The sequence below is a fragment of the Misgurnus anguillicaudatus genome, chromosome 19, assembly GCF_027580225.2.
Source record: "Misgurnus anguillicaudatus chromosome 19, ASM2758022v2, whole genome shotgun sequence".
In the NCBI taxonomy this organism is placed as follows: Eukaryota; Metazoa; Chordata; class Actinopteri; order Cypriniformes; family Cobitidae; genus Misgurnus; species Misgurnus anguillicaudatus.
In genome coordinates, this window is record NC_073355.2 from 16772438 (window position 1) to 16795221 (window position 22784).

Genomic DNA, 22784 nt, shown 5'->3' on the forward strand with positions numbered 1-22784 from the left:
CAATAAAAGATGTATTTCTAGCAACAACACAGTTCTGCATGTTTGCCTGCATTCTGACATTAACATGAATTACATTCTTTTTCACTACAATATAGGCTACTGACCACCTTATATAACACTTTATTGTACTGTCTTTGTTACACATAACATGCACTTATAGTAATAGTGGTTAAGTATGTATAATTACATGCTACTAACCCAAACCCTAATCATAACCCTGCAATAAGTATTATGTTGTTAATTAACATTAATGAATTACACCTTCAAATAAAGTCTAACCTATACCTTCATGAACAATGCAACAAACAGATTACCTGAAATATTGTTTATTTTAACTTTTAAATACCCTTAGCATTGCGTTTATTAACTTAAACAATTTTGCAACATTGTAAGGATCTGTCATTCATGTTAACTACAGACCAGCAACATGAAGTTTTATTAAATTCAACATTTTTGGACATTCAGAAATCACATTTAGCCTATACCTCGTAAAATCAGTTTTTCTTTTTTCACAAACTGAAACTACAGTTTATTACGATTGCTTACACACTAAAATTATAAATAACACACAGTGAAACCTGACACCCAAAAAGCAAAACCTAGTAAAACCTGACACTCAAGAAGCAAAGGCTCAGCCCAGGTCTGCTACAAAACAATGTATTGCGAAACACCAAACACACATCTTTATTTTTAACACAAATCTAATATGGTGTCCATTCTTTGTCATCACAAGGCACTGCTTTCCAAAATTCCACACCTTCTACCAATTGATCAAACACGGGTGAAGGGATGATGCTTACTGTGAGCTTTGTTTTTACCCCCTCATGTGTTGTTTTTGTCTCCACAAATGTTTATTTTCATCATGTTAATTTTTTCAGTGCAAAGTGCACATAGAAATGCATGGATGTATCGACTGATTTTTACCATGTGGAGAGAAATAAACATTTAATGCACAGTACTGGTGTTGTGATTGGTCAACATATTCACATACTTTCACAATATCAATGAAAGAAAATCAAACTCAGACTATATCAAATTCGCTCAGACTATATCAAAGTAGCGTCACAAATGTTTAAGATTGGGCACCGTAGTGTGTAAGTGGTTCAAACTGAATTTGATTGTATCACTATAAAAAATTATTTGCTGCCTTAAATGTTTTTGTTGAACAAGTCATTTCAACTTACTATTATTTATCTTGACTACAGATGAGTTGTTATAACTTATAAAATATAGTTGAAAAAAGTCAACTTCATTTTATACTGTAAGCTGCAGCAACTAATTAATAGTTGTCATGACTTGTAAATCTAAGTTGATTCAACAAAAACATTTAAGGCAGCAAAGTTTTTTTTTACATTGTATAAATGATGTGTGTGCCATACGGTGCCAAAATCGGATTTTTTTAAATATTTGTAATGTTTTGAATAAAATTTTTTAATCTGCAAAAGATTTGAGGTGTTCTGCTATTGTGTATGTGGATGTGTGAAAGCAATCGTAATAATAAACTGTAAGCATGTGTCTTGTCAAATATCAACTCGAAATGTCATATTTAGTGCTTTTAAACAATATGTTCAAAATGTTATCTGCATGTAAATACAATCTTAATAATACACACAAACATGTTTTATTATTTGTCTTAAATACTTAATAAACATAAAAAAGTGTTTTGTGTTGATTGTCAATTAACAAATGCAAAAATACATTTGGCACAAAAGGCTTAAAACAAGTATCTGACACTTTACAATTATTGCATATTTACAAAATGACACTTGATGCAATGTTTGCATAGCTGCAAATAAACATTGTCTTTTGTGCAGTGTGTGTTAGACAGGTGTTAGTGATACAAATGTAAAAATAATAAATATTTAATCAAGCCATGTTATACCTAAAGCAAACTGTAAACAAGGCAAATGCAGTCAAATAACTTGAGTGATGTCACAATACGCAGCCTTCATATACATCACAGCAAAACTGTGTTGCTGTGATGGATATGTTTTTGTAAAAGTGATATTTTACTGAGCATTTATTAAAAAGTATATAATTTGGCAATCTTTAGCTCGTTTTTGCAAGCTTAAACGAAATGTGTATTGGATTCCAATACTGTTTTTCTTCTCGTTAGTTATGGCTTCAGAAACAGAACAAGAGATTAGAACAAAGAGCAATTGTGTTATGTATAAAAACGTGCATATTGTCGAGACCTTCATGATAGACTTGTCATATAAACGATTGCATAAACTGTTTAGCAGTCAGATAAAATCTTGCTTATACCAGTTCTGTTTGTCTTGCGACAGAGCGTTAGGCTAGACCAGTGGTTCACAAACTTTTCAGCGTGCGGCCCCCCTTGTGTAAGGTGCATCCCTCACTGAAAAAAATGATTCATTGAATTCAATCAATCCTTCCAAGGTAAGCGGTTGCAATCAATTTATTTAAGCTACATTTAAACAAAAAAGATTAATAACGTAAAATAAAATATAAAACTTTTGTTTAAATGTAGCTTAAATAAATTGATTGCAACCACTTATCTTAAAAAAATTAATTAAATTCAATGAATCATTTTTTTCAGTGCTCCAAAGAAAATTTGTGACAAAAAACTGTTCTAAAACTCAAAATTTTAATAAAAAAAAAACATTAAATTATACAAATAAGTTGTGCTTTTGGTTAGTAGCCTTATTTTTTTACACAGAATGCATGATAAATTAATGTATTTCATAAAATGTCATAAAACTGGGGCCCCCCTGGCACCATCTCGCGGCCCCCCTGGGGGCCCCCGGCCCCCAGTTTGAAAACCACTGGGCTAGACAAGATTATATTCACTTATGTGTAATGTTTAAAGTTTCATTTTCTGAAAACAACGTATTTGGTATGGTTTTAAAAACTATCCAATAATTGTAAAGTTTACCTTTGAAATGCGTTAGGAACATATTCTGAAATCTAAAAATGTATTGTATCTTATGAACCATTTTCAATTACAGCTCTACAAGAAATCCACAGGGAACATACAACCTGATAAAAAATGTATAGCTTGAATGCATACTAAGTCAGTTTGGATAAAATTGTGCACTTGTACATGTAAATTAATACAGCAGAACCCTGAGGATTTCCACAAGACTAACTTAACTCTTTGTGTAGGCACATGCATCACATCTGAAGATACATCACAATTTCCATTGAGAAATTAATTGAAATGCTCGACTAATACAATTGCATTATAGAAATATACAATTTTGTTTACAAAGTGTTCTTCTTTCAACTGCAATAGTAGGCTATCACAGCAAGTAAACATTAAAAAAGTTGCATTAAATATACACTTTTTATAAAATGAGAAGTAGTGATGTATCCTAATCAAAACATCCAAATAGTGCAAGTAGTACAAATGTTACTGAAATGTGTCCTGTGCAATGGTTCTTAATACTCGTGTGTATCAGCTGACACATTCTGCATCCTCTCCACCATGAAAAAGCACAGGGTTCCTATAAATCCTAGGATAACCATAACCAGGAGCTGCCAGGTTAGGAGAATATAGCCACTGTAGAAGAATGCCACTGCTGCGAAGATGGACTAAAAGAGAAGATATATTGAAACACAGTCATGTTTTTCTATACATGCAGATCAATGAAACAGACGATATGTAGTGCATTTAAAAAATCCATTGTATTCTTTTTGGCGACGTAAAGGTTGGTTATCAAATGCTTAGATCATATTTAGGCATGATTTCACATCTAGTATCTTATTCAAGTCCAGAACTGCAGCTATCGTAAGAATGTTTTCTATGCGTGTAGCGTCTATGATCAGATGTACAAAATTGCGTTAAAAATGAAACTAGACCCGAAACTAGATACAACAAGTCTATATTACGTCACATGATATAATATGCCTTTTACCTGTATGAATTTAAATATAGCAAAGGCTGGTGCACTGTTCTCAGCATACACTTGTCCTAGGATGCTGTAAAGTTGAGTATTGAAGCAGCTGTCTCCAAGGCCGAGCAAAAAGCTGCACAGCAGGGCAATGGAAACACTGCGAGAAAAAAAATAAGTTTACATATCGGTCCAAAGGGAAGCAAAAATGTTTTAGTGCTATTGAAAAAAGCAGCATCAGCAACGCTCGAGTGTTGTTGTATGTGTCTTTTAATTTCTTTACCTTGGCGTCAGATATGAGGTATGTTGTGAGCTGGTATTGAGGATCACAGGTGCATCATCTGGTATATTGAGGAATATCAGGTAGAAGGCCAAAAAGTGCACAACCATTCCCAAAAAGACCACTGAAGTTCGTCTGAATCGGTTATTCTTGAACACAAGGCCAAACAATCCTCCCCCTGCAGATTAAAACCAAACTCTCACATTTATACCATCTATCGGTCTAAATTTGCTTTGGATGGGACATTACTCCACAAGACAAGATGAGATTTTTCCACTTTTTAAGAAATCTTTAATGATAAAATATATAAATGGGAAACTAAAATGATTTAACTAATCTAGGACTGTCCCTAACAATTATTTTGCCAATTGATAATGAAGTCATTAGATATTTTTACTAATAAAAATAGGCCTAAGTAAGCAATAACCTTTAAAATGATATATAATAATGATGATGCAATAATAGTTGTTAGGGATAGTTCTTAAAGGGATAGTTCGGCCAAAAATGATATTAAACGTGAAAGCAGCGTTACCGGAAGCTATTTATTTTCGTTTATAAAGTTTAAAATGTGTTTTTTTTTTCTGAAAACACCGCACAGATTACCCTCAAAAAGACATTTATTTATAATCCTGGAGCTGTTGGAATTTCTTTTGTGAAAGATAAGTGCACATTTTTTTGGTCTTAAAGGAGGTGGACCCCGTAACTTTACATTTTAACAACTGAAAGACATTTTCGAAAACAACTCTGAAAAATGATAGACATATGCATCTCGGATGGCTTGGGGGTGAGTAAATCATGGGTTTAATATCATTTTTGGCCGAACTATCACCTTAACACATGGTTTTATTAAACAAAAACATTATGGGGCAGTTTCCAGGACAGGGCTTATCCTAGTTTCTGACTAAAGTGCATGTTTGAGTTGCCTGTTGTTTTGTCTCGAGGTGCACACCAGTAATGTTTTTAGTAGGGCTGGGAAAAGATTAATCGCGAAAACAAAAGTTATTTTTTGCATAATATATGTGTGTGTACTGTGTGTAATTATTGTGTATATTTAACCACACACACATACATATACTTATGTCAGATTTTTTAATTTATATATCAATTTTTTAAATGTATATATAATACAGAATATATAAAAATATGAATGAATAAATAAATAAATAAATAAGTTATACACTGAAAAAAAATGATTCATTGAATTTAATCCATTTTTTTAAGGTAAGTGGTTGAAATCAATTTATTTAAGCTACATTTAAACAAAAAAAGATTAGTAACATAAAATAAAATATAAAACTTTTGTTTAAATGTAGCTTAAATAAATTGATTGCAACCACTTACCTTAAAAAAAATTATTAAATTCAATGAATCATTTTTTTCAGTGTATATATATATATATATATATATATATATATATATATATATATATATATATATATATATATATATAATATATATATATATATATATATATATATATATATATATATACACACATGTAAATGTTACTCAAATGCATACATAAATGTGTGTGTAAATTTTATATGTACATAATAATTACACACAGCACACACTCATATATTATGCTAAAAATCACTTTTATTTTGTATGCGATTAATTGCAACTAATATTTCCCTAGCACTAGTTTTTTGTAAGGTATGTTTGTAAAAACCACTTGAATGTCCTAATATGGAATTTGAATGGCCTAATCAAAACCCTGTCCAGGAAACTGCCCTCAAATGTAATAAAACCAGAATTAGGTATTATAACAAATGCCTGCAGAGGGCGCCAGCGCACTTGTGGATGTTGTTTTTACTTTCACTTTAGATTGAGAACAGGCTTACTTTTGGCCAAACAACTTTTAAATCCATATAATCTTTACTTTTTGTCCAATTCTTTAAAATAGATATGATACAGCACTGTAACTTTTGAGCAAGAACATGCAGACATTATGGGGCAGTTTCACAGACAGGGATTAGACTAGTCCTCGACTAAAATAAATGTAAACTGAAAACAACTTGCACTGACGTATCTTAAAATACATTGCTGCCCATTATTTTGCCTCAAAATGTACAAAGGTAATGTTTTTAGTAAGGCATGTTTGTTAAAAGTTATATTCCCTAATGAAACTAAGGCCTAGTCCTAATCCCTGTCCAGGAAACTGCCCCTATATCATGTAAACTTAGAGTGAGAGTTTAAACTGCTTAGATGCTTCACGTTCATGATCAACAAATCATTGTCGGAAGCCTAGCTTTAGATACCACAAAATGCATTAATACCAAACATTTATGAACAATAATAAAACAGTATAACCCGATTAAGTAAACATAGTACATCGCTGCACTGTATACATGCTACATATATAAATTATACATACCGATTATTTCTCCAGCTCCCAGTACAATGCCTGAAATGCCGATCAAACTTTTTGCTGCGACTCCAAAGTATGACGTAGCGCCAATGCAAGTCCCATACACCCCACTGTAAAATGACAACTCTAAACCTGTATAGACAGAAAATAATGAGTATAAGTAGTTCATATTTTCTCAAAATGCAATGAATTGAATGCAGGATCTTTTTTTCTATAGTGATCTTACCACTGTACGCCATGCAGAAGCTTAATAACAACATGGTTTTGGTTTTGAAGATTTCCAAAGTGGTCTCTAAAAAGGAGAAAGAATAAACGGGTGGATGACTACAGATGTGACCCTGTCTGTGTAATCCAGGTCAAAGTCTCATAAATCCCTTATTTTGAGATTAGGAGCAATAAAGTTTGGTTTCAATCTTTGACATGGCCTTGCTCAGTGGATGTTGGAGATTTCAGGGTTATTTTTCACAGAGTGCTTATCATGTAGGATGATTTAATGTAGAAAAAACTACTTGCTTTCACAGAAATGGCTATAATAATTCTGCAATATTTTTTAAATAAAAGATTAACATATAAATGATTAAAAACTTACTTAAATCTGTTTTGGTTTCCCTCACAGCAGAGCTTGCTCTCTGTTTATACCTAAAACATCATACATAAATAAAGTATCAGCCACCACCGTATGCTTTACATTAAACAGGGCTTAAAAATAAGCATGGCCCAACAGTGCTAGGAAGCTATATGAGAGTAATAATTATTTACATTTTTTATCTAAACATTCATTATTTTCAAATTCAAAGTATACAACAGTTTAAAACTTTAACAGGGCACATCAAAAAAGACAAATCTTTTGCTAACCCAGTTAGTCCCTGCAGGTGTTTTTTTTTTTTTTGACCCATCACATCAATTATACATTTAATTATGAAATATATTTGATTCAAGTTCTTTTTATAACAAATAATTTACTGAAAATTATGCAAATCTGTAACAACTACACTATACCTGTATAATGTTTATGCATGTTAAAACATAAAGGGGCAGTTTCCCGGACAGGGTTTCGGTTAATCCAGCACTAGGCCTTATTTATATAAGGTCATTTAAAAAGTTTTTACAAACATACCTTACAAAAAACACTACAGGTGTGCATCTCAAGACAAAACAATGTCAACGAAATATGTTAACATTAAACAGGACAAAGTGTTTTAAATTAAAGCAGCTCAAACATGCATTTTAGTCTGGGACTAGCATAAGCCCTGTCTGGGAAACTGCCCCATAAACATATTGAAACATATAGGGGCAGTTTCCCAGACAAGGTTTAGATTAAGCCAGGACTAGGCCTTAAGTTATATTAGGACATTTAAAGAGTTCACCCAAAAATGAAAATAATGTCATTAATGACTCGCCCTCATGTCGTTCCACTCGTAAGACCTCCGTTCATCTTCGAAACACAGTTTAAGATGTTTTAGAATGATTTAGTCAGAGAGCTTGTTGACCCTTAATTGAAAATCTACGTATGAAATCGAAAATACATTTTGGTCCAAAAACAATAAAAATTATGACTTTATACAGCATTGTTTTCTTTTCCACGTCTGTTGTGAAGGGCATGCGCGAGACTAAAGTCACGTGACTGCAGTGACACGGCTGACGTGTTATCTGGTGCGCCCCCGCGTTTCTTTTATGTTTTCTTTGTGCGCCCGGGCTTCGTTTACAGTCTGAGGGAGACGCACGCTGTAACTTTGAAAAAAAAACTTCTCAAACATGTCTGAGGATAACACGTCATCCGCGTCACTGCAGTCACGTGACTTTAGTCTCGCGCATGTGCTTTACAACAGACGCGGAAGATAATGCTGAATAAAGTCATAATTTTTGTTATTTTTGGACCAAAATGTATTTGACACATTCTAACTGACCCACTGATCTAACATTGACTACTTTGATGATGTTTTTATTACCTTTCTGGACATGGACAGTATACCGTACATATATTTTCAATGAAGGGTTAACAAGCTCTCAGACTAAATATAAAACATCTTAAACTGTGTTCTGAAGATGAACGGAGGTCTTACAAGTATGGAATGACATGAGGGTGAGTCATGAATTACATTATTTTTTGTCATTTTTGGGTGAACTATCCCTTTAAGTCGTTTTTACAACTAAACACATTTTACAAAAACCTTACTGGTGTTCATCTTGAGACAAAGCAATGTCACTGATATATTTTAAGATATTGCAGTGCAAGCTGTTTTCAGTTAAAACAGCTTAAACATGCATTTTAGTCTGGAACTAGACCTAAGCCCTTTCCTGGTAACCGCCCCATAATGTTAATGTATAAACAATGTTTGTACATTTAAAAAATGTATACTGTAGCTGGATTTTCTTATTTGTCATAATTAAATGTATAATTAATAAAGAGTCTGCAGATTAAAAATATCATCTAACTGGGTTAGCAGAAGATTGGTGTGCCCTGTTAAAGCTTCGAATTGTTTTGTTAAAAGTGCTAACTTTTCTTCATTGTACAGTTTAAGGTAATCTGAAGTACTGAGTAAACTTTACATCAGTGGTGTTGATAACAGAGACTGGCATTCCTCTTCAGAAAGAGCTTCTTCCATCTCGCGAGCCTTCCTCAAGAAGAGAAAACTTACTGTCCCGAGCACTGAGATAACCAGCAGGGCCGTAAACATTATCTTTCTGTCTTTATCTGTGAAACAAATGCAAACAACAAATGTGTTGGAAAAGACCAAAAACACAAAAATTTAAAAATTGAAAATATTGTGAAATGCGAGTTAGTTAGTTTTCTTGTTAGGGGATCAAATATGTGCTGATTAACTTGTCAAAAAAGTGAATGAATTCGCAAAGCTTTTTTTCAATATTTAAAGGGGCCATGGCACAATACTTTTTTAAGATGCCAAATACATGTTTGGTGTCCCCAGAGCACATATGTGAAGTTTTAGCTCAAAATACCATATAAATAATTTATTATAGCATGTTAAAATTGACACTTTGTAGGTGTGTGCAAAAATGTGCCATTTTGGGTGTGTCCTTTGAAATTCAAATGAGCTGATGAAATTCAAACACTGATCACAATGATGGTAGTTTATTGCAATTAAAACTTAATTGTGCTTTTCTCTGCACTAAATGGCAGTGCTGTGATTGGATAGTGCAGATGTAGGGGCGGTATTATTATAATAAGAGCTCCTTATGACATCATAAGGAGAGCCAAATTTCTTGTAGATAATGGTTTACCAAAACTAAGTTACTGGGTTGATCTTTTTCACATTTTCTAGGTTGATAGAAGCACTGGGGCACGGCTTAATCATATTAAACATGGAAAAAATCAGATTTTCATGCCATGGCCCCTTTAATTCACTTCATATGACACCCAGTCTGTGAAAACCCATCTTATGCCATGTTTTGTGATTTAATGTTTTCAACATAAGATCATCTTACATAATGTCAAAAGTACTCTATGAAAATATAACCTTGATATCTTTAACACTGACTGAGTAAGCACATGTCAACAATTGAAATTAAAGTAAAATCAATTATTGAAATAAAATTTTGATGCTCCTAATCTCATAATTAAGATTATGAGACTTAGGTTTGGATTTCACAGACAGGGGCACATATTTTTTTTAAAGGTGCTTTTCCAAATGTGTACATTTTGGTACAAGAAAATATATCATATTCAAATCCTTGTTACCTGAAATGTCTGTTTTTCCTTTCCAATCAAAATAAACGTATAGATTGCCAAACAACATACTGAAAGGAAAACAAATAAAGGTTTTTATAAAGAAATCATTGAGAGTGTTAGGGGTGCTCTTTTCCATACAATTAAAGTGGATGGTGAGTTATATATCAAAACCATTGGCTCTTACAATTTTAAGTGCACCTATTTCATTGCTAAAAACAATGTTATTTCGTGTATTTCGTATAATCGCGTGGTTTATAGCTCAAAAACACATTATTTTCCACTTATCGTACATTTTTGGCCAGCTAATCTGTACGTTGTGATTAGCCTGAATACCTCTAACGTCAGCCTGAAATGTGACGCTCCTTACCATGTTTAAAAGATTTGGTCACAATGCAATGCTGACAGGAGTTAACTTACACACTGTGAGTCCGAAATGGGAGGAATTATGATAATGTCGGTCTTATCTACATCACCAATCCCAGGAAGTAAACGGTTGCCTACAATCTGTGTGTTTGTTGTAGTCCAAGAAAAGAGATTTATCTTGGAAACGATAACTCGCGCCATCGTTTACCTTGGGGTTTGCATACGCTAACATTTACTAATACACACTTACACACCAAAGGAAATGTAAAATCGTGAATCGGACGATAGTTGCTCTTTTACTGCGGATGTATGTATTTACAAGCACCTTGTTGCAATAGGGTCAAAGATCAAAGCAAGGGTGCAGGTTTGGAATAAAGCCACTTTTGTTATATATATATATATATATATATATATATATATATATATATATATATATATATATATATATATATATATATATATATATATATATATATATATATATATACAGTCTTGTTCAAAATAATAGCAGTACAATGTGACTAACCAGAATAATCAAGGTTTTTAGTATATTTTTTATTGCTATGTGGCAAACAAGTTACCAGTAGGTTCAGTAGATTCTCAGAAAACAAACAAGACCCGGCATTCATGATGTGCATGCTCTTGGGGCTGTGCAATTGGGCAATTAGTTGAAAGGGGTGTGTTCAAAAAAATAGCAGTGTTTACCTTTGACTGTACAAACTCAAAACTATTTTGTACAAAAAAAAATTTTCTGGGATTTAGCAATCCTGTGAATCACTAAACTAATATTTAGTTGTATGACCACAGTTTTTTAAAACTGCTTGACATCTGTGTGGCATGGAGTCAACCAACTTGTGGCACCTCTCAGCTGTTATTCCACTCCATGATTCTTTAACAACATTCCACAATTCATTCACATTTCTTGGTTTTGCTTCAGAAACAGCATTTTTTATATCACCCCACAAGTTCTCAATTGGATTAAGGTCTGGAGATTGGGCTGGCCACTCCATAACATACATTTTGTTGGTTTGGAACCAAGACTTTGCCCGTTTACTAGTGTGTTTTGGGTCATTGTCTTGTTGAAACAACCATTTCAAGGGCATGTCCTCTTCAGCATAGGGCAACATGACCTCTTCAAGTATTTTAACATATGCAAACTGATCCATGATCCCTGGTATGCGATAAATAGGCCCAACACCATAGTAGGAGAAACATGCCCATATCATGATGCTTGCACCTCCGTGCTTCACTGTCTTCACTGTGTACTGTGGCTTGAATTCAGAGTTTTGGGGTTGTCTCACAAACTGCCTGTGGCCCTTGGACCCAAAAAGAACAATTTTACTCTCATCAGTCCACAAAATGTTCCTCCATTTCTCTTTAGGCCAGTTGATGTGTTCTTTGGCAAATTGTAACCTCTTCTGCACATGCCTTTTTTTTAACAGAGGGACTTTGCGGGGGATTCTTGAAAATAGATTAGCTTCACACAGACGTCTTCTAACTGTCACAGTACTTACAGGTAACTCCAGACTGTCTTTGATCATCCTGGAGGTGATCATTGGCTGAGCCTTTGCAATTCTGGTTATTCTTCTATCCATTTTGATGGTTGTCTTCCGTTTTCTTACATGTCTCTCTGGTTTTGCTCTCCATTTTAAGGCATTGGAGATCATTTTAGCTGAACAGCCTATAATTTTTTGCACCTCTTTATAGGTTTTCCCCTCTCCAATCAACTTTTTAATCAAAGTACGCTGTTCTTCTGAACAATGTCTTGAACGACCCATTTTCTCAGCTTTCAAATGCATGTTCAACAAGTGTTGGCTTCATCCTTAAATAGGGGCCACCTGATTCACACCTGTTTCTTCACAAAATTGATGACCTCAGTGATTAAATGCCACACTGCTATTTTTTTGAACACACCCCTTTAAACTAATTGCCCAACTGCACAGCCCCAAGAGCGTGCATATCATGAATGCTGGGTAGGGCTGCAACGATTCGTCGACGTTGTCGACAAAAATCGATAATAGAAATAGTCGACAATGAATATCATTGTCGACGTTGTCGCCAGACATGAGTCGCACATGCGCATTAGCTTCTCTGCTCAGCGATAACACACAGAAATGGCAGCGTCCAACGCAGCAGATGCGCGTACCAAAACATCTGAGGTTTGGGAGCATTTTAGTCTGGATACGGCGAATAAAAAGATTACCTGCATGGTTTTCAAAGCAGTCTTTGCATTTCACGGCAGCACCTCGGTCAAGCACGAACATTTAAAGAGAAAGCACGTCGGACAGTTGAATTAAACAGAGTTTGACTCGCCTCGGTAAGATTTAAATAACATGGAAGCCAATACGTTTTGTTTTGAATGTACATTGTACATTTTATATGCGTATTTTCGCTTTAAAATAAATAAATAAAGGATTTAACGTTATGCCCGACTGTGCCTGACAAAATTTTAAATTAAATGGATGCAGTCTGAAGAAGAGAGCCACGGACGCCTTTCTTGCAAAAGAAGCAGACGTGCACCCCACAACAGGCGAATGCCCTCACTGAGTATATGGTTTGTTTTGATTTAAACCTTCAAAACTTAAAAAATACAGCATATATATATTTATATATATAAATATCAGGGCTGTCAAAATAAACGCGTTAACGCAAATTCATTTTAATGGCACTAATTTTATTAACGCGCGATTAACGCAACACGCAATTTCTGTTTGACCCACAGCTGGATGAATTGAGAAGCAGCAAGTAACCGGCGCATTCTGAGTCGGAGCTTTTCATAAAAATAAGAACATTAAGCTCTCGTCTAGCGAATTCAATGCTCTAAATGGTCATTAAACATCTAAAATTATCTTTATCTGCACGTTTCCTGAGAGGTGTACCGTCTCAAATCCATATAAAGCAAAGATGCGTCTTCTTTCACTTTTTAGTTTAGTTTTTAAAGCATTCAGAAATGATAGAAAATAGACTGCAGGACTTACTTGATGTTAAAATAATTATTATGAGAGATAAAGTTCGGGACCTGATTGATGTTAAAAGAGTTATTAAGAGTGACAAGGCTCAAAAGCGATGTCTGACGCAGACGTCTGAAGCGCATGCACACAAACATGCGAGTGCGCGACCCAGATATATATAGACATCTTACACAAAATTACAGTTTTAAAAATATCTGTTTTGACAAGAATTCACGCAGGTATGACCTATAATCTGTTATATCTAAAGTGAATGTTTGGTTAACTGTTAAGGAAAAGTATCTGTTGTGTCATTATATTAAACCCTTGCATTAGCCTACAGTATCTTAAAGCGGTCTGTCTCAATGTCAAAATTAAACAATAAAAGAAAAACATATATTGATATTGTTTTTGCTCTGCGTAAACAGGTGTAGTTATGTCATGCTTTATCAGATTCCAACAATTGTTCCAATGGTTTTTTAGTTTCTTAATAGAGAATGTTAAAATAATTTGCTCATCCCAACTCAATTTGCCAGCACAGGTCACAAATGATGCAGCAGCAAACAGAAATGGAGAAAGAACAAGGTCTTCTAAAGGGAAAATCATGTATAAAACTATGGCTGATGGTTCTGTTGAAAATGTAAACAGGCTGTTGTAGACATACATTTTCATATAGCATATATATTGACCAAATCCATGCTGATTAGAGCATTAAAAACTTGAAAAGTGTTACATTTAGGTAAATTTAGAACAGATAAAAATAATTTATTGACAGCCCTAATAAATAAAATAGCTGAAATACATAACTTCGTTATGGTGAAATCATAGTAGCTGCAATTATTAAAAATGTAAAACTTGTTTTCATTAAATGTAAAAAATGTTCATTGAACTACCCCCTTCTTTCTTGTTTACTATCATTTTCCACAGAATTAAAGCAATCTCATGCTTAATTTTAGAAAAAAATAATTATTATTCGATTAGTCGACTAATCGTTTCAATAGTCGGTGACTAGTCGACTATTAAAATAGTCGTTAGTTGCAGCCCTAATGCTGGGTCTCATTTGTTTTCTGAGAATCTACTGAACCTACTGGTAACTTGTTTGCCACGTAGCAATAAAAAATATACTAAAAACCTTGATTATTCTGGTTAGTCACATTGTACTGCTATTATTTTGAACAATACTGTATATATATATATATATATATATATATATATATATATATATATATATATATATATATATATATATATATATATATATATATATATATATACATATATATATATATATATATATATATATATATATATATATATATATATATACATTTTTGTTGCTTTTTCATCATTAATGGAGCTTGATTGCATAACTCACAATCCATTTGAGTTGTATGTAAAAGACAATTACAAGTGATTAAAAGGCAGTTTCCCCGGAGAGGGCTTATCCTAGTCCTGGACCAAAATGCATGTTTGAGCTGCCTCAATTTAAAAACACCTTGCACTGGCATATCTTAACATATATCAGTGCAATTGTTTTGTTTTGTAGGATGCACACATGTATGTTTTTTGTAAGGTATATTTGTAAAAACCACTTAAATGTCCTAATATATCTAAGGCCTAGCTTAATCTAAAGTAAACCCTGTCCGGGAAACGGTCACTGGTGTAATGTGTTAGTCTAAATCACAGAATATAAATCTCAGTTTCTTATAAAAATCTGCATTATTTAAAGCTCTTCTTAAGATATTGCCGAACTCACTTTACCTGCACTGCAGTAAAGCCCAAAACATTCCTGTGTTTCGATTGATGGTGGAAACATCGGAGTTCTCCACTAGAAAGTGTCCTTGAGCTGTCCACAGCACTGGAGATAGACAAAACATGGGTTACACACCAACAAACATTCATTTCAACAGAAATTAAAGCTAATTCAAAATTCATATATAATTTCCTTAATTTCGAGATGTGTTGTGTGCCAATAAATTATTACATAAACACTGATTTGATTTACATTCAAGCTTAGTCCAAAATGTTGATAGTTAAACTTAAAAGTGACATCAGGTTAAATAAAACATCATAACAAATACAGCAAAAATGCCATTAATACACATTAATAAAAAAAAAATGTGGTCATAACTTGTATACATTGTATGGTGTGTAATAGATTATATGTATACATTTGGTACCAGTACCTTTAAGGTACTCTTGGTACCATTACAACGATGTTCCTGGAGGGCAATTGTTCTGCATATTTTAGTACCAACCCTTCTCTGATACACCTGCCTGTAACATTTAGGCAGCCCTAAACAACTTGATTAGCAGGTTCATGTGTGTTGAATTGGTGTTGGAACTGAAATCTGCAGGACAGGTGCCCTCCAGGTACAATGTTGGAGACCTAGGCATTAACCTATACCTCTGATGTACTGAACGCTTCAGCTAACCTTTCTGGCATGTCTATGGTACTATGTAGGGTGTTGAGTTACAGTGACGCTCTATTTAATAAGGCATAAACATTATTAGATTCAGCTATTACCAATTCAATTATATCCAACCAGTCATTTATCAGCTTCATGCCTAGCGCCTATGAATGCGAAAACGTATCTAAAGCAATGCAGATGCAGGTAGGGAATACTGATGAAATGAAATGCATTATGGATGTGATAATGTGCTATAATTGCCCATTCATTTAAATATCTACTTACTGGCTGCTCCAATGCCAGTTAGCACTGAAGTCAAATAAAAAGACCATGTGGATGGAATGATGAATGCGGCTATATAACCACTGAGAAAACAAAACACACAGAAATGAACATTAGAGACAATGCTTACAACACAATGAACAGTTACTGATAAGAGTGCAGATCGGTTGTACTTGCCTATAAAGAATCCCACTCAAGAACATTGTAAACCGTGGTCCTATTATAGCGACAATCGTGGGAGCTAATAAATTACAGAATGAAAAAACTCCATATATTATTCCAAGGCTGTGAAAAGAGTAAAGAAAGATCAGTTAAAAAATTCATTTTAAACCATTTTTATATATTACCTTGCCTGTAAGCCTGCTCTCAAAGAGATAGTTCACAGAAAATGAAAATTCTGTTATAATTTTTTCACTCCCATGTTGTTACAAACCTATATACATTTCTTTGTTTTGATGAACATGAAGGAAGATATTTTGAGGAATGTTTGTAACCAAACTGACCAAGAGCCCCATTCACTTCAATAGTAGGAAAAAAGAATACTATGGAAGTGAATGGGGCCCATGAACCATTTGGGTACAAACATTGCTCAAAATATCTTCCTTCGTGTTCATCAAAACAAAGAAAAGTATTCATCATGAGAGTGAGTAAATAATGAAATGATGAAAAAAGAAAACACTCTTGGGATTTATTCACCTTTTTCTGTCATAGGGATTTTTTGAATTACTGTACTAGGCTTCACTCTGTTCTTCCCTCACACAAAAGAATCACATGACATTTTATAGCACTGTTTATGATGTTTTTAGCCATTAAAGAGTCTGACAGTTTCAGCCCCCATGTAATAAAAACAATGGCCAGAACTTTCTTTAAAAGTTTTACTTTTTATCCCTGTGAAAAGTCACACTGGTTTGAAACAGCATGAGAGTGAGTAAAATTAAACTATTGAAAAGCCAGCAACTCTTGGCTATAAAAAAGTATACCACATTTGCTATTTAAACATCCGCATGTCCTTACAGTAAGTGTTAAAGGGCCCCTAACCTAGGTGTTTTCAGCAATCTTAAAATAATCTCTGGTATCCCCAGAATGTGTCTGTAAAGTTTAAGCTCAAAATACACCACAGATCTTTCATTATACGATGTTGAACATGGCCATTTGTGGCTGCAATGTAGCCTGGGTTTCCCTGTGCTGCCTGCGCGCAAATTTATTCATGCTGCAAGTCTAGCATGGAAACCATGGACCAATTTTTCGCCTCAAATGGGGAACCAATCACAGAACGGGGAGGGGGCAGCAAGACGATGATGACGTCTATGCGACACACCGAAGCAGTTTTGTTTATCCAACACAGGAGCAGACACAAAATTACTTTTCGATGCAGTCTTAGATAGTGTTCGAAGTAGTTTTGAACGCAAGTTTATTTTTAAAAAGAGCAACTTTTGGCTTTAAACAATTTTCAATTTCAATATCCAAGAAGGATGTTTGGATGTGGCAAGACATGTTAGCCACAGAGTTTTATAGAACCAACCTGCTAGGATCGTCGTCGACAAAGTCCATTTAACTTATAAATGGTAAGTGGTATTTATTAATATCATATTTTCATTATGCCTACTGTGGTTGTCATAGTGCCACTAAGTTGTGTTGCTTTTCAATATCAATATACAGCTACCGGTTTAGTTGCATAGCTGTTAGCTGTGTGCACACGTACCCAAAAAAAGTTGTTGATGCTTGAATTTATGTCGCTCTACATACGTCATCTGGTATAATTGAAACGATTGGCTAAGAGCTACGTACAGACACATTTGATAGACATTCGTAGTGGCCAATAAACGGCTCTGGGTATTGGTAAACAACGCCTCAAATACGAGAAAAGGAGCATGTGGTTCCCAGACCACGTCTTATTCTTTATGAGACTGGTCTGATGTAAGCCAGGCTAGCTGCAATGAAAAATGCCCTGTTTTCGTGGGTGTCTCTTTAAAGGATTAGTCCATTTTCTTAAAAGAAAAATCCAGATAATTTACTCACCACCATGTCATCCAAAATGTTGACGTCTTTCTTTGTTCAGTCAAGAAGAAATTATGTTTTTTTGAGGAAAACATTGCAGGATTTTTCTCATTTTAATGGACTTTAATAGAGCCCAACATTTAATACTTAACTCAACACTTAAGAGTTTTTTTCTACTGAGTTTCAAAAGACTATAAACAATCCCAAACGAGGCACAAGGGTCTTATCCAGCGAAACGACCGTCATCTCTGACAAGAAAAACAAAAAATATACACTCCTAAAGCACAACGTCTCGTCATGTAGATCCGGTCATGATGCGCCAGCTGACCCCACGCAATACGTCATGACGTCAAGAGGTCACAGAGGACGAACGCGAAACTCCGCCCCAGTGTTTACAAGTGTTGAGAAAGAGTTCTTACGTTGTTGTATGTGAACTGATACTAATTAATGTCTTTGTGTCAGTTTACTGTTTAAAATGGTCCGCAAATGTGCGTTTTATATATGTAACACGTGACCTCCCTACGTCACTACGCATTAACGTTAGGTTGCGCTGGACCGGACCTAGACAAAAGTTGTGGTTTAAAAAAAACATATTTTTTATTTTTCTTGTCAAAAATGACAATTGTTTCGCTAGATAAGACCCTTGTGCCTCGTTTGGGATTGTTTATAGTGAAAATATACATTTCTTTACACTAAATTTGTTTCCTTGGCCGCCATTTTATTTTTTCGAACTTGAACACTGTTGGCATGTGGTTTTTACGTCAGTAAGGGCGGTGACAAAGGGTCACATGGATATTAACGTCATTGATAGGAGACTGCACTGCCCCGTGTCAATGTTTTGAATGGCAATTTTCTCACAATTTACAAGTAGTTGAAAACATTACAGATATTGATAGTAATCAGCTGGATAAAATATATAACACTGGCCTAGTGGTTTTTGGACATTTTCCTGCAAATATTTTACAAATTGCACATTTAAAGGTGCACACACACTGGTGACTCATTTACTGATAAAAACACATTTAAAAGTGCATTTTTTTAGGTTGGGGGGTCTTTAAACAAGAAGGCCATTTATGGAGATCTGATAGCAGCCCAATAAACTCCAAGAACTGTCATCTAGCAGATATTTCATAACAAAGCCAGACTGTAATGCAGGACCAGCTCTCATACACAGAGAAATCGCCATTGTTACTGTAAATATGGGTATCACCAGACAGGGTGGTCCTCATATACACACCAGCAGTGTACATTAACACAGGGGATTTTGTTGTGTGGGTGCCACATCACAACGTCATTCTTCGTAATTTGCGTTTATGGTAACTTGTATTATTAATACGTCATTCTCTGTTTACTGTCTAAAATTCCTTTTTAGCATGTACTGCTCTATTAATAGACCATATTGCATACCGTGATTACGCACAGTTACACATGATCTCACACTGCACAACTTGACTTATTACATTTTAAACTTCACAGTTGACGCCTAAATTAGTTTGTGTACTAGGGTGGCAAACAATAATTCATCAGTGTGTATGTGTATAACATACTCGTAAACATTTAAATCTTGAATAAAGCATTGTATGCACATAGCAAAGGACTGTGAAAATAATTCTTACCTGTGATACCCACTGCCACTGAAAGTAGTGTTATTCAAACCCTTCACCACAGTTTGCTATGTAGAGATATTAAAGAAACATTAAAATATAAAAATTGATAATTTCAATCATGCTTGCTCTTTTATTTAAAGTGTTGATAGTTGTATTTTGGTAGCAAAGAGTGGACATGAACTAAAAAACACACAGATCAATCTTATGGAACTTTAAGTCATTTATGGGTAAAACTGGGTTTTATTGGGATCTTCGTGAATACAGTTTTTGTTCAATGTTAATAAATGCAGCACAGCTCTGATTAGTCATGCAGGATAATTCACTGACTAATGAGGAAAATTGAAAGCATGAGATGCGCCTGACCCAGGTTTACAACAATAAAGTGATACAATGTAGGCCAGCAGTAAAACTATATTGAACACTGTGTTCCCATAATATAAGGAAACAATTTGCATTATTTTAGTTATTTCAAAACTGTTATTGTTAATACAGTACAAAGCAGAAAGATGCAAACAGGGGTGTATTCCAGAAAGCAGGGTTAACTTACCATCAGATTAACCCCGAACTTTGGGTTGATCAACCCTAAACTTGCTTACTCGGGGTATGTCGGTTCCAAAACACAGTTTAAGAGTTAGTTCAATCAACTCGCTGAAAGTAACCCAGAGTTAAAGCGCGCTCACGGTAACAACATAAAGGCATTGTCAATGGATCGCAGATTTCACGAGTCACCATGGAAACGTCAGAGAACTTAAAAGTTTTTAAATGAGAAATAACATTATAAACCAATATTTTCTGGCAAAATCAACGTTTTATAATCGGCTTAGAAGTGCTTGATTACAAAACAGATAAAATTAATTAATTAAATAATTAATACGAACCTATTTTACCCCATTTAAGTCCAATATTGTATGTGTCTCAACGAAAATACACACAATATTATTTAAAATAATCTAAAACAATCTAAAATAATTAATATAGTAAAAATAATCATAGATTTTATATATGATTGTAAACATATGAATTATGAATATCTTTTCCCTTGTGAAAAGTAACAATGGTTTTACTACAGTAAAAAACATGGTTACAGTAAAACCATGGTAACCACAAAATAACCATGGTTTTCAAAAAAACATAGTTAAACGATGGTTAGTGTAGTAAAACCATGGTTCTGCTGATAGTAATCAATGCACCAAAAAAAAAACATGGTTACTACAACTATACACCAATAAAACCATGGTTAATTTCATAAGGGTTGTGGCACATAAAGTGCAAATCTGTCATAAGGCTTATTTAAAGTTTTTTTTAGATATGATTGTATTGTGTAGGCATAAAATGCACTATGATAATATTCACTATATTGTACTTATTTTACTTCTGCTCCTTTGGGTGACCCTGTTTAGTTTTAGGACTTTCCTTGCATGACACTGTGTCACCATCTTTTTAACATTTACTGATAGCTGATAGATTAATGCACCCTCTTTTATTTGTAAAGCTTCCTTACAGATTTTCAATAATGTTGTGTAATGCTTTTCATTACACTACACTAAGAATTATCATTCATTTGCATTGGACGATTAGGATCTGCTGTGACAGAATTGGAGAATAGAAATGTTACATTAGTGTCAATAGTAACATGTTGTAATATATGTCCTGTATCATCTAATATATGCAAATATCTCAATTTCCCTTTGCTCAAAAATGATAGCTCTGGAGAGCAGCTACAAAAGGCCCATTTTAAAGAAATAAAGGTGATTTAGAAAAACACCAACTATAGATCAAATGTAGAGAGAGGGCTAAGGATCTGAAGTGCATGTTTAAGAAATAAATATGATACTATGGAATATATATTTATAATTTCATTTCATTCAGATGTTTATTGATTCACAACAACTGTACTGTTAAGTTATTTTTGGGTATGGTTACCCCCAAGTCCATCAGTGCGTAATCTTTTCAATACGTTTAAATAAAATAATACTTTTGTTATTGCTGTTCTCTGTGACGGGCTTGCAATTTATTTAAATGTTTGTCATTATGTTACATGTATAGCTAGTTAGTTTACATCATGCAAAATGAATGCAATTCAAACTTACTTCGATGTTACCACAAGTGGTGAATGCTGTGAAAATGAGCAAAAATCCTATTCCCAAAACAACAACATTATATGTCCTTACGTCAGCCATCCTTAGCTCATTCAAATCCACAAAGATGCCAGCTGCAGAGTTTCAGAGTAAGCCTTGGTCCATAAAAATAAAATCAGTATCAAGGAAAGCATAGCTTTTTTACTGCATATTTGCAGTGCTGCACGAACGAAACTTTATATCTGTATCACTCGTGCAGAAACTGAAGCAAATTGGTGGTCGTCTCGTGACCCCTTCATGAAAGCAGAAAGAATGTAATTTTCACGTGACGGTGTGCGTTGAAATTACTAGGAGCTCGGCAAAATGACACAACACACACATCAGAAATGCTACTTTAGGTTAAACTATTAACTAACTGTCATCCTGCTCCGATTTAAATAGCTACGGCACGGTACCAAAGTCTGTGTAACTCTAATAACTTACGCATTTATCACTTTGCCAGAGTCTAAGTCCACGACCTTTCAAAGTAGCAGCGAAAGTGTCTTATAAAAATGTGCGTCAAATCATCACCACGGGTTATAAATATTTACATGTTCAAAGGTTGTCGATTGTGTAAGCGCGGAAAGACAACATCACCGACGCGTAAAGGTAGGATAGGTTACATTTTTAGCAGATCGTAGATCTATATACAGTTTACACAGAGCACATGCGAATCACTTGTATTTGGAAATCAGCGAGCGTTTACGGATGACGTCACGTCTGCAATCCGTTTTCGACTTCGTGATGCGCTGCGCAGACTGATCGACATATGACGTCAACGTACCGCGAGCGCCATTACAATAAATGGAAAGTAAAAAGTAATTAAAATAAATACAAATACAAAAAAATCACGGGACAGAGGAAG

At 34.3% G+C, this 22784-nt stretch overlaps 1 protein-coding gene across 2 annotated transcripts; it reads right to left on the reverse strand.

The window, feature by feature from the left end:
- Positions 1-310: 310 nt before the first annotated feature.
- On the reverse strand, positions 311-22601 carry LOC129431961 (UNC93-like protein MFSD11). Of its 2 annotated transcripts, XM_055190087.2 has the most exons (14): positions 22364-22601; positions 21893-22035; positions 19812-19867; positions 16375-16482; positions 16201-16280; positions 15266-15362; positions 10203-10261; positions 9056-9200; positions 7095-7144; positions 6732-6797; positions 6512-6637; positions 4138-4312; positions 3879-4014; positions 311-3555 (listed from the first exon to the last, which is right to left on the reverse strand). In XM_055190087.2, the coding sequence occupies exons 2-14, from the start codon at positions 21980-21982 to the stop codon at positions 3403-3405; spliced, it is 1341 nt and encodes a 446-aa protein (XP_055046062.2). In that variant the 5' UTR covers positions 21983-22035; positions 22364-22601; the 3' UTR covers positions 311-3402. The 2 variants fall into 2 exon arrangements, with proteins under 2 accessions (XP_055046062.2, XP_073713126.1); XM_073857025.1 differs by having other exon boundaries at positions 21893-22600.
- Positions 22602-22784: the final 183 nt, after the last annotated feature.